The sequence below is a fragment of the Haliotis asinina genome, chromosome 12, assembly GCF_037392515.1.
Source record: "Haliotis asinina isolate JCU_RB_2024 chromosome 12, JCU_Hal_asi_v2, whole genome shotgun sequence".
Lineage (NCBI taxonomy): Eukaryota > Metazoa > Mollusca > Gastropoda > Lepetellida > Haliotidae > Haliotis > Haliotis asinina.
The window spans coordinates 13,097,786-13,110,105 of record NC_090291.1 but is presented as its reverse complement, the minus strand read 5'-3'; the positions used below and the strand labels follow the sequence as shown (position 1 = coordinate 13,110,105).

Here is a 12,320-nt window from a genome sequence, read left to right as displayed (position 1 = left end):
ATTAGGAACTAAGATTGTTAGTGGCTGTATCCTCGAAGGGGGTTGAAGTACCGTAAACTTATTGTCCTCCCGAGAGGGTACGTAAGTCCCAAAACTGTTGAAGTCAGATTCATTTCTCCATTTATTTAGCCGTAGAATATGTGTCATTTTAATTTGTGACTAATCTTGCATATAGTCGCCAGCAGCTGAGGCGATGATGTAAATCCAGCTAGGGACCATGCAGGTAGCAGAGGTATTGTAAGTCCCCATGGTCCCTAGTTTGATGATCTACCCTCTGTCGTTGGCGATCTATGGCCTGTTTTTATATTGTACTGTCCAAATAGTGATACTATTATAGTTTTATAAGTTTCCACGCTAGTTTTGATACTAACTGTGATAGCCCAGTGGTTTTACTGTCCTTCGTCGACAGGTTCTACATAATATGCACATATACATCTTTTCAAATGTCACGTATTTTCTCGTCACGATATGGCTGAATATTGCCTATGTGACGTTAAATATGAACTCACTCACTCACTCATAATATGATTTCAATATAATTGACTATGACAGTTTAAAATAAAAAAATCTCTTACTTTTCAAACAAAGAATATGTTTTTTCAACCTGAAAAAAATTCAAACTCCTGATGTACCTTCTGGTGAGTGGGTAAAACAGCGAATGACACAGTTTAACCAAAGGTTCTTGTTTGAGGCTTAAGAGACTAATGAGAGTGAGTTTAGAAGTCCATCATTTTATAAGGCTACAAAATATATCTAGTACAAGGTACAAACACATTTGAATACTCTTTATCTTACATCTTCACATACAGTCAGCTATTTTAAAAGCAAACATGCTCTTGTTCAGTTTAGGTGGAGGTTTCCATAAACAGTGAATAGAAACAGGTAGGTGTACACGTAATATCTGTAAACTTGAATGTCACTTGTCTATTTGACATATACATCACGCATTGGGACGTTTGTGCACCACAAAACATTTTTATGAATATCCAACAATCCATGAATTTAATATACCTCGGAATTAACAAAGTTAAATGCCTTCAAATATTTGCTAGTTTATATTTATGTTACTGAGAAAGTCATTATTATAATTCACTTTACCACTCTTTAATTCTCAATATGACACCTGGGTCTGTGGGCCTGTATTACCTACCTGAAATAATCCACTGATTGATTGAAACTGAAAGCATATCACTTGAAGTCTGTATATGAACTGAAATACACTATTGTTCAATTCAGTCTTCATGCATTTTGACACGGCTGTCCTGGCCCATTTGCTACCATGAGACCTATTTACTGAGATATATGTTACACAATGCTACAGTATGTTGAAACAAAGGCAACCACCGTTGATGCAACAAAACGTCGAGAAAGGGTAGGGTTTTAAAAATTATTAACGAGTCCAACTGACTCATATACCAGTCAAAATATACCGCATCGAGAGTGACTTCAGCGTTCTGTGATCCGTAACGGTAACAGAGTACTTTCCTGTCTGAAAATGTCACAACCATATGCGATTCTCTGGTCTAAGCATTGTTGTAATTTTGAAACCCTGTGTTGTATCCATTTCTACCAAGACAGACTATAAATGGAATTTACGTAATATTCTGACATTCATAATAGTCGCTCTAAGTGTATTGACGTGGAGTACAATCTGGTGTTACACAAACAGGTAAGTTAGTGACTTTATACATGTTTTAGCATTACATAATTCGTAATCCTCCATTTTGCATTTCTTGTCATGAAAGAATGATGGTCAAGTACGTTCTGCTTAACTCTGTAGATTTTTCCAACATAAGGGATTAATATTTCACTGTCAAAACAAATAAGGGTCTTTTTACACTGTTAATTATCGCTTAATCGTTCATTCATTTGTTCCGAGAACATGCCCACTTACTCATTTACTGTTAACACAGGTGCCCACATGGCATACAATAACAGGCTTTCGTCTCAAAGCTAGTGTAACATATGTATAGGTGAATATTTTGTGTGTAAAACCACAAGACATACAGATGTCTTCGTCGCGATCGTATCCGTCACGAATGGTTCCGTCAATTTGTTTTCAAAGCGATACGAACGAAAAATGCTTTTTGAACCGAAGCGAGGGAAGTGCGTTGCCAGCCTTTGCTCGCTTCGCTCGCATATATGAAGACTGGTCATTTTCTCTGCGCTGCGCAACCACATTTGAGCTACAGTTTGCCTGCGCTATAAACAGATTATTCAACCTCACGTCCTTCGTCGCACCAGTGGCTGTGTGGTAAAGCGTCTGCCTTCATATCTGAGAGTTGCAGTTCCAGTCTTACTACTAGGGAAAACATTTTCACTTTGAACTTAAAAGTCACATACAACGTAATACACAACTTTGGAGATTCTGATACCTTTCGTTATGCACTTACCGAAACAAATCATAAAAAATGCCAATACCAATAGAATCAAGTTAAAAAAAACCCGCGATAAATAAGCCCACAATTTCGGAGGTCAAACGATTCACCAATTTTCCCCCAGCGCTGGGGGAAGCAGCGGTTTCAACAGCTGTTATGCGGCTCTACGCTCATAACGCATGCGCAGTGAATAGAATAGGTTCGCGAAGCCTGAAACAGTATGACTGCCTGACGTATGAGGTCGTGTGCAGTAGTCTAATCTTGGCTGGATACACAATCAAGTAAATAATCTACTCGTTACATGAAAAACAAACAAAACACATGTTGATTGTGATAAGCAGCCTCACACCTATATGTCTGGCTGCCTGTCTGCTCATGACAGTATGCAAGCACAACTTCAATCATTGACCACATCCAATTTGAAATTAACACCTATAGGGCTTATAAGCCATAAACAAAAAGCCGGCTATGCGTCTATGAACCACTGGCCAAAGACAGGGCGTCGTTGAGAGTGCACACCCATCGGCTCTGACTGGGTGCGGTATCGCGGCTGCTTCCTTTCGAGGGAGGTAAACCTGAGTACAAAATATTGCACACCATATTAGCGATTATAGGCTTATTATTTTGTTTTTTTTGTTTTTTCACAGTTATTTATGATCAACAAAGGATAAGAGCGTTGCATGTTTTAGTTGCATGTGACGTTTAATCTTGAAAGACATCTTTCAGTTGACTTCAAACACTCACATATCATTTGAATATTGATGTTCATACAGAGTTAGGAAAAGATGATTGCAGAAGTAAAACCTGGGAAGAGGTCATACAAAATGTAAAACCTCTCCCTGCAAAAAAACCCTTCTAATGCGGTTATTCTGGGAAAACAAATATGGAGATGACCAAATATGGAATGAGAAGCATACTTCTGGTGTATATGACCGACCGAACATTTTCATCCCCAATAACAGAGAGCGTTATTTTTCAGAAAATATCATTTCAGTAATTTCTAGTCTTAAATGTAAGTGAAACGATTATCCTTTTCTAGGGAGCAATTTAGATTACTCAAATAGGATCTTCTGTTGATGATGTTGTTGTCAATGGAGACTAGTCAGACATTAGAGTTGAATTAAACTCTAACTCAGTTTGTTAGTCGTCACCTTTTTCGTTTGCTTGGAATTACTTATATTGTAGCTAAATTATAGAACCTACACATTCTCATCAGGACCCACGACTTTTTCTAATTCAGCAGCCTTTCATGGATAAGGGCAAACAGCGATTTCATGTGCTTTGAACACCACCTAAAGTTGCAGTTTTCTTGAAGTTTGCAGTAAACCAGGCGTTTCTAAGTGTGACTTTCTGTGAGGAAGGGGCGTCTGATCGGAGACGTTCCGCTAGACCAGAAGTCAGCAGCCTCCATCACATGGTACTGAGAACTCCCGCTCAAAGGCTTATAGAGTGCAGTGTAGACACGCAGGGAGATTTAGATGATTTTATCAGCATAAAAACCATCCCTTTGAGAAAATGATGGTCCAGCACATTGGAGAAAGGAAGAGTTTCCTGTTTGTATTCTTGATATTCATTCTGACAAACAGATCGAAGTGTTGCACGCGCAAAGTTGTTATCCACATAATATGTCAAGATTATATGGTTCGTGTTCGTTCTAACGGTACTTCAAATGCCACGATTGTCAAATGTGCAACGTGACCGTGCCGTTGGCATGTTGCAAACGGGAACATCAGTTATTGACTGTGGGATGGATGCAGCCGTCGTACTGTGTATGACGTGCGAGATCGTCTACAACAAACTGGCACCACTTCTGATCGCCCAAGGTCGGGTCGCCCACATTTGATGTCACGAGCTAAAAACAGTCAAATTGTCCAACGTCAAGTTTTTTATGCCGGCTACACGAACCAGGGCAGAGATATTTGGACGTCGACTGTCCTCACAGACCATTCGAAATCGGTTTCGGGCTGCCAATCTCCATTCTCGACGTCCATACCGTGGGCCAATATTGACGCCGTTACATGAACTCAACGTCTGCTGTGGGCCCAGTGTCACCTCCGATGGACCCAGAGAGACTGGAATCGAGTCGTCTTTAACGATGAATCCAGGTTTACCCTCAGATTCGCGGAAAGCAGGCATAGAGTCTGGAAACGACGTCGTGAACGGTATGCTCAATGTTGTGTACAGGAAGTCGACAGAATCGGGTTCGGAAGTTGCATGGTGTGGGGTGTTTTCTGTGGGAACAACCGTTCCCGACTTCTGGTCATCCGTGGAAACCTCACAGCTGCTGCTTACCGCGACCAGGTGCTCACCCTAACTCGTTCCTTTCATGGCGGCTACAGTTCATGATAATGCTAGGCCGCATACCGCGATGTTGACACGAAATTTCCTTGAAAACGCTGGAATCAACGTCATAGACTGGCCATCGAGGTCTCCTGACCTTAATCCAATAGAGCACGTTTGGGGTGCACTTGGGAGAAGGCTTCGTGGTCGTACGAACCAATCTCAAAATTTGAAAACATTTGCAGCTTGGTGCTGCCTTGCAAGAGCAATGGCGCAGAATCCCCAACCACGTGTTCACAAGCATCAGGCAGTCGATGAGGAGACGTTTGGCAATGGTGAATGCGCGGGGCGGCCATACACAATATTGAACTGAGAAATTTCGAATTTGTATTCTTGTGACTTGACATTCTGTATACCCATGTTTTGAAACGATGGTGTAGCCCAATGGAACTGTTTGTGGCACTGTCAGTGTATGGCACAGATCTCAGCAATGAGATAATAATTTAACCATCTTACCATCTCTTGTTCTTGTTCTTCTCGTGCCCTGAAGAAAGAATGTGAAGTTTATGTTTTTGACTCAGTATAATTTTATGAATATTTTTAATTATTAAAAGGAAATTATTTAAAGTTAGTATGTTTAGGGTATTTGTTTGAGAGCATACGGTAATTGAGGTACGGCATCGGTTGAAATTTGAGAGAGAGAATGAGTGAGAGAAGGGAGATGGGTGTAGGTGCAAATGTGTTTAGAGTACTAGCATGCGTGTATGAATTATAATGAGGAAGAAGTTCATTCAAACTGGTAACTTCTTTGGTATGAGACCGTGTATTCAACAAAAATCATATTCGCAACAAAGTCGCTCTCCATTCTTTACTTGTAGTTAATTTTTTTAAAGAGTGTTTCACTTCGTTTGTTTTCTTTTACAAATTTTCTGCACAGTGAGGTGATCCTGTCACCACGAATACGGTCTTCTCGGGAGTATACCTATGGCACATATTATAATCACACAGAAAGAAAGTGTTTATAAGAAAAATATGAAACCGTTAAAAATGGTTAACATTTTACGAAAAATATGAAATATATGAAAATAGAAAGCAAATTATTTGGAAGCACATTTTGTTCTTTACTGAACTCTGTACAGATGCACTGGACAAATTGGCTTGAATAGACAGATTGGCTTGGAAGAGTGTTGTCCAGACTCCTTATAAAGCGGTAGGAGTCGACAAAGATTCGTTCGACGTGTCAGCAGTAGAACAGGCTACGATCTCAAGTCATGTGTCTCATAGTGCTTCCTTAAACATCACTAACTCATGTCTACACAACAATTCGACTTGTTTCAGAGCATGGCAACACAATGCAGACCATACAGTTTGGAGGGCTGTTCCATCTGCGAGCAGGTTATTGCATCAAGCTTGCTCTGCTCCTCACAAGCGCCTTGCCTTTTGTCTACCTGTATCTGTACAAATCATTCCATAAGGAACAACACAGGGGCATCTCTTTTGGTGACCAAGGTCCGAGTTCTACGAAACCTAATGACACGAAAGAAATCATCGTTCCACCTCCAGCCGGACCTCTCTTGACTATGTTTACAACGTGGCCTGCAAATGACAGGGAACATACCGTGAGGAATAACACTCTGAAAAACTGGGCAAAGCTCAAACCTCATGTCAGACCTGTGTTCTTCAGCTGCAATATGAAAGAAGCAAATGACATCATCCAACATGGATGGGAGGTACTTCCTGTCAGCAAAACAGCTGCTTTGGGTGTTCCTGTTTTGAAATATATGTTTTTAGACGCCATCCGTCGTTTCAAGTCCAACTTCTACGCGTACTCTAATGGAGATATATTATTCGATGAAGGCTTGATCAATACTCTGAGAACCGTTGTGTCCGCTTACTTTCCGCCAACGAATCCAATACTGATTACAGGTCAGAGGACTAATGTTCAAAATGTGACAGCTGCTGAAGCGACAAAGATGGAAAGACTCTCCACAATTGCCAAACAGAGGGGGAAACTCTTCATAACTCTTGCTGAGGACTATTTTATTACTGATTCGACGTTTCCATGGGGTAAGATTCCTGGCATTGTGATTGGACGTCCTGCTTATGATAACTGGCTTGTGTTGAACTCTTGCAAACATGACCACACCGTGATAGATGCAACAGCCACGATACTGGCTGCTCATCAGACAACGAAGGTTGGTAACTATGAAGGGACGACTCGTAGAAGTACGAATTTCAACTTCGGGCTGCTTTATGGTCTGTACCGGACTGTCAAATATACGGCTGGTTCCACATCGTGTGCTCCATTGGTCTCAAACCGCAATGAGACTGGAATATATATCAGTCGAAGAACCAGATTTTCAAGATCTTGCTACCATTTTTATAGATTATTTGGTAATAGGACAAAACTGGATAGTGTTCCAGCCTCAAAGAACAAGTGATATTCTCTGACAGGTGTGGTGCATAGTTGGAATATTGCAGTGTAAAACTAAGCTCACTTACTCACTCACTACAAGAAAGAGGCGTCCATAAAATCAAACACGTATAGGAATTGATTACTGCCAGTAGTAATGTCGCGAATCACCGGTGCATTGATGGCCAGCTTTGCTTGATATGATATACGATTAATTTGATTTAGTATTGACTGGTGTTTTGTATCGCCTGGTCCAAACGCGATTGCTTACAGACCCCCGACATATAGTTGTAACATTGCTGAGTGAACCTGCTCGTTCACTCACCGACGAAGAAGCGCATTTTTTCAGTTCTATCTTTAAGGCAAAATTCCATAAATGAAGCCAATACAACTTCATGTTGTGAATCTCAACGCCTCCGGGGCTGCCTTTCAGTATTGTTTGTGTTACTTTAAATAACAATTTAGTTTCACTGATTGGGTCGCGTTTATGTACTCCTTAAATGTCGTTTCCAGCATGCACTCTATTCTACCCTATTCTAAAATTGATAAATAAAGACTATTTAGCGAGACTTATAGGTGGTAGGATTGGACGGGTACATTTTAATTATCTATTTCGTTAACTCTTGAAGTGTAGATTTGTTTTCTGTCCTACTTTAGTCCTTTTTATGGACATTTTGGACTTAAACCAACTGTTTCTTCTTGTTTTATCTTGCTACTAGTCAAATGACGAATTTCTCAAGCCCGAGGGACATGCCAATGTGATTGAAAAATACTATCGACAAGAAGAAACTGTTTGTTTTCAATGTAGAGTCTCCATTGTCTAGAAATTCAAGGTCATCCATGCAAAGCAGGTGAGTTAGCGGCCTCTACTTAGGAGGTCCAATAAACAGGTCAGAGGACTTTTTTTAGAAGATGAAAAATAGGGGACTTAAAGAATCGCGTCTCCCACAGACAACTATTGATCGTTCTAATGATGCGTCTCTAATGGATATCTAATGAATGATCATACTGTGTGACAAACTTCCTAAACGTAAGGGGCGGTGGGGTAGCCTATTGGTTAAAGCGTTCGCTCGTCACCCCGAAGACCCGGTTTCGTTTCCCCACATGGGCACAATGTGTGAAGCCCATTTTCAGGTGTCCCCCGCCGTGATATTGCTGGAATATTGCTAAAGCGGCGTAAAACTAGACTCACTCATTCACTCCTAAACTTAAATTAATCTAGATCTGCTGTATTCATTGCTTTTGCATCGCGTTTTGGTGCGTATCATTTATTTCAGTGAAAACTGAGAATAGGCGAATAGGAAAATATTTTGTGCTTCATATCTGGCAGACTTAGGGTTGAACATATGTGTTTGATGTTTGATATCGCCGCTCAGTAATGTTCCTGCCAACTAGTGAGTGAGTGAGTGAGTTTGGTTTTACGCCGCTTTTAGCAATATTCCAGCGATATCACGGCGGGGGACACCAGAAAATGGGCCTCACACATTGTACCCATGTGGGGAATCGAACCCGGGTCTTCGGCGTGACGAGCGAACGCTTTAACCACTAGGCTACCCCAACGCCCCCTCCTGCCAACTACATGGCGGTGGGCTGAAATGATGGAATCGATACAAGTGATCGCCTTTTTTGGTCTACGTTTTGGGAATTGTTTCAGCATTAAAACATTGCATGTCCATGCATGCCGGAAGTGTTAATTGTATCTATGCAATAAACTGACTTCACATGCATTCAAAACTTGGCTCAGCCGCCATAGTGGTTTTGGACAGAAGCGACATGAAAGCAAGCGTTCCGTTTTCAGGCGAATCATCGTAAATCTCTGGCAAGAAATCAGCTGTGTGCAGGGAGTATGACGCAGATTTAGATATGAACATGGCATTAGTGTTGCCAAAAGATTTATCGAAATACATCAAAGTAACGCTGGGCAAGGGTTTAACGACTGGAGAAAGTGTAACGGACACGGCTGTAAAGGCTGATGAACGTGTAACAGACACGACTTTAATGGGTGTAACGTTGGATAGAAGTGTGACTTTCGTCAAGGCTTAAACAAATGATGAGATGAAGATATAATAATTGGCAGGTATCGGGGTGTGAACAAGGATCTAACAAATCTAAAGATGTCATTTCGGGGAGGAATTATGAGTTTAAAGGTTATGGTTTGAAACAGATTGTCAGACGTATTTAACCCTGGTAAAAAGGTTAAACGAGATTCACTGATAAAGGTGTAAAGAAATACTGGATTTAACTATTGGCAAAGATGCCACATCGGGAAATTCCTTTCAGGATTGAACAATTACTTAACTACAGGCAGAGATGTAAGGGCGAACGGTGATTGAACGATGGACAACGGTTACTGATAGACAGTTGTTGCCAGAGTGTATCTTCTGTAAAAAATATTATTAATTAAGTAATAATTATTATTGGGTCACAACGTTTACTGTTTGAGTGACAATTATTATGGGTTACATTTCGTATCATGTTCAGTGCTATTAATATTTTATCGGCAGGCCTTTAAGGTAGTTCTCTAGAGTTACCTCCCCTTGATGTTTTGAAGTAAACGCGAGGCTTTTAACTGTAGCACAAGCACTTGTCTTTGGATGTCGGTTTAATCACACATGCTGTGGGGAAAACAGAAAACAGGAACAATAATTATTTGTAAATATGAGCATTTTATTGGTTTTCTGTATAAACGGTAACTTGAAGATCGACAAAATTTTACAACATATCAAGGTAAAAATCGGACATCGTTCATCCTTCTGTTTGCTACAAGCCCTTTCATAGGTAACATACTGGTATAGGAAAATATAGACAGGTTGTTATATCACAGCTAAACAAAACCCACGCCCATTCCAAAGACACGGTTATCGCTCAATCTAGGTGTACTCTAAGATCCACTGGAATTCGCAGCTGTACAGAATCACACAAATTCAATCATTTTTTCATTCTAGTCTTCCCCAACCTATGAGGTTACAAGGTACAAGGTTAAAACGTTTCATGCTTTGGTTATTTCTTCATGTGTTTCTGTGCAGCTGCTATTTCCTATTTACCAACATAAACTGACGTTCAAAAGAAAATGTACTCCAGGATGTTAGATTGTCGAAGTCCTCTTAGCGCTAAGATAGTCGTAAGTTAGTGTTAACGTACAGCATGTACGGCTATCTTAGCGCTAAGGCAGCTTCGAAAGTCTAGGCCCTGGTTTTAGATTTTCGAAGCTATATTAACGTGAAGATGGTCGTAATTTAAGAGAGCATCGAAAGTGTAGTACCTGGCGATTTGGGATTATAAAAAGACCCAACAGAAACTTAAATATTTTGAAAGTGTGCTTTGATTGTGACTCACAATAAAAATATTCAGGAATGCTTTTGTTAAACATGTGAGACCTTTCTTTTGTCCGTCAGTTTATATGATAATATGACAAAAGGAGGATAAATGTTTCGTTCGATGAGGACAAATCGATTTGCTGCCGCTTGTGAGATCTTTTCTCATGAAGATGTGAGAATATTCATCAGTGTACCACGTTTAAGTGTCCATTAAGAATAAAAATAGTCATCTACCTCGATGAAGTATTCTATATACAGACTAATTATTGTACGTAAAGAAAGCTGATGTAACTGTGCGTGGAATATGCAACGTTGCCCGGATACGTCAGTGCCAAAGAGTGAGTTTAGTTTTACGCCGCACTCCAATTCCGTTTGTCGCCTATAAAAGGTTTTGTTATATTTTGTTGTGTAGTGAGTAGTGGATATAGCATTTACTCGTATCCGCGAAGTCGTGGATTCGATTCCCCACATGGACACAAAGTATGCGTGAAACCAATTTCTGGTGCCTCTCGCTGTGATATTGCTGTAATATTGCTGAAAGCGGCGTAAAACTTAACTCACTCACACACTAGTGCATACGGCCAAGCTGTGTTGCGTCATCGTAGGCTACGTGGTGTATCATACATACGAGATAACCCTGATGCGTCTTGGCATGGTATTGACACGCCATGAAGACCTACTGTATATATAAAGGGGCTGTTCCGTAAATGTATGAAGCTGACGCCCTGTGACGTATCGTAAATATGACGTGTCCTTTTTGCCTCAAAGTTTGAGGCTGAGCCCGGTGACGTAACCAATAGATTACGTAGCCGTGCCTCAGATCATCAAGCTGATTACCTGTGACGTATCTATTTACAGACTTACCAGAAAAAGACGCTGGGCCTTAATACATAAATGTCAGTTATTAAGGCTGTCAACACATGTGACAATTAAGAATGGTCGTATTTTGTGGTCGCGCAATTTGGAGCCAGAACTGGTTCGTGAATATACGCGTCTCACTGGAAAACAGATACCGCAGCTGAACCCCGTCTCGCATATGACACATTGGCGCAGTGGGAGCCATGGACCAGTTCACACCAGAAGTAGCGCATCGCAAGACTTATACGCTCTATTCCATTGAATATAAAATACGTATGCCAAATATGGTATAATGTGAAACGTCATAATGCGACCTTGCCTTTTTAATTCAGACCAGACGGTTGGCACATCATGAGCCACGAAAACACTAGCTGTGTTTGTATATCGCTTCTAATCTTACTGGTCAATCCACGTTTATCCCCAGTCGTTGGCATAAAATGATGATTATACTGATCCACTGAGAGAGAGGGATGGTTATGCTGTTATAGGCCCACGAGCAATGGAATACTTTGCTTAAACATAGTATGAAGGGAGACAACTCTGAACGCTTTAGACGACTCCGCTATCAGTGCCTTCTCTTTCAGAGGGGATATCAATATATCTCGCTGACGCTAACTAGGTACCAGTAAGGACGAAGCGTCTGTAGATGAAATAACAAGGCGACTAATGAGTATGGCAGTAACGGGACTTGGCAGTCTTCGACACTGATGAAGGTGAGATGCTATACATCCAGCGATCTTGAGTTGCTCAGCTCGTCATGACGGTGCCATTTCCTGTAATTCCCTCAGTTCTCGGACCGTACACAGAGCATGGAGATATTGAGAAAACAGTTTGATAAGACCAGCGGTATTTTCCTTTGACAGACAATGGATATATAACGACATACACTCCTCCGTGAACTGACATATACACAGCTGCTGATCAATATGGCGCTCTTGGGTCGGAACCGGAAGTTGATTACGTGATAATTTAAGAGCATAAGGCGCCGCCATCATTACCGTCAGCCTCTCTGCTAAGGACATCTGTAAATGAGAAGCAACAGCAAAATGTAATGTTTTGCCCACCGCAACAATG

The 12,320-nt window shown here is 40.9% G+C and overlaps 2 protein-coding genes across 2 annotated transcripts in view; one reads left to right on the top strand and one right to left on the bottom strand.

Annotated features, from left to right (window-relative positions):
* LOC137258077 (uncharacterized) overlaps positions 1-10,737 on the top strand; it is a 32,638-nt gene extending 21,901 nt beyond the window's left edge. Inside the window, exon 2 of the mRNA XM_067795630.1 lies at positions 5,997-10,737. Coding sequence (XP_067651731.1) covers positions 6,011-7,099 — 1,089 coding nt within the window. The 5' untranslated portion in view covers positions 5,997-6,010 and the 3' untranslated portion in view covers positions 7,100-10,737. The remainder of the gene's footprint in view (positions 1-5,996) is intronic.
* A 675-nt stretch (positions 10,738-11,412) lies between these two features.
* Positions 11,413-12,320, bottom strand: part of LOC137258771 (uncharacterized) — a 65,410-nt gene continuing 64,502 nt past the window's right edge. The window contains exon 12 of the mRNA XM_067796459.1: positions 11,413-12,268. Within this exon, the coding sequence (XP_067652560.1) occupies positions 12,002-12,268 (267 nt within the window). The 3' untranslated portion in view covers positions 11,413-12,001. The remainder of the gene's footprint in view (positions 12,269-12,320) is intronic.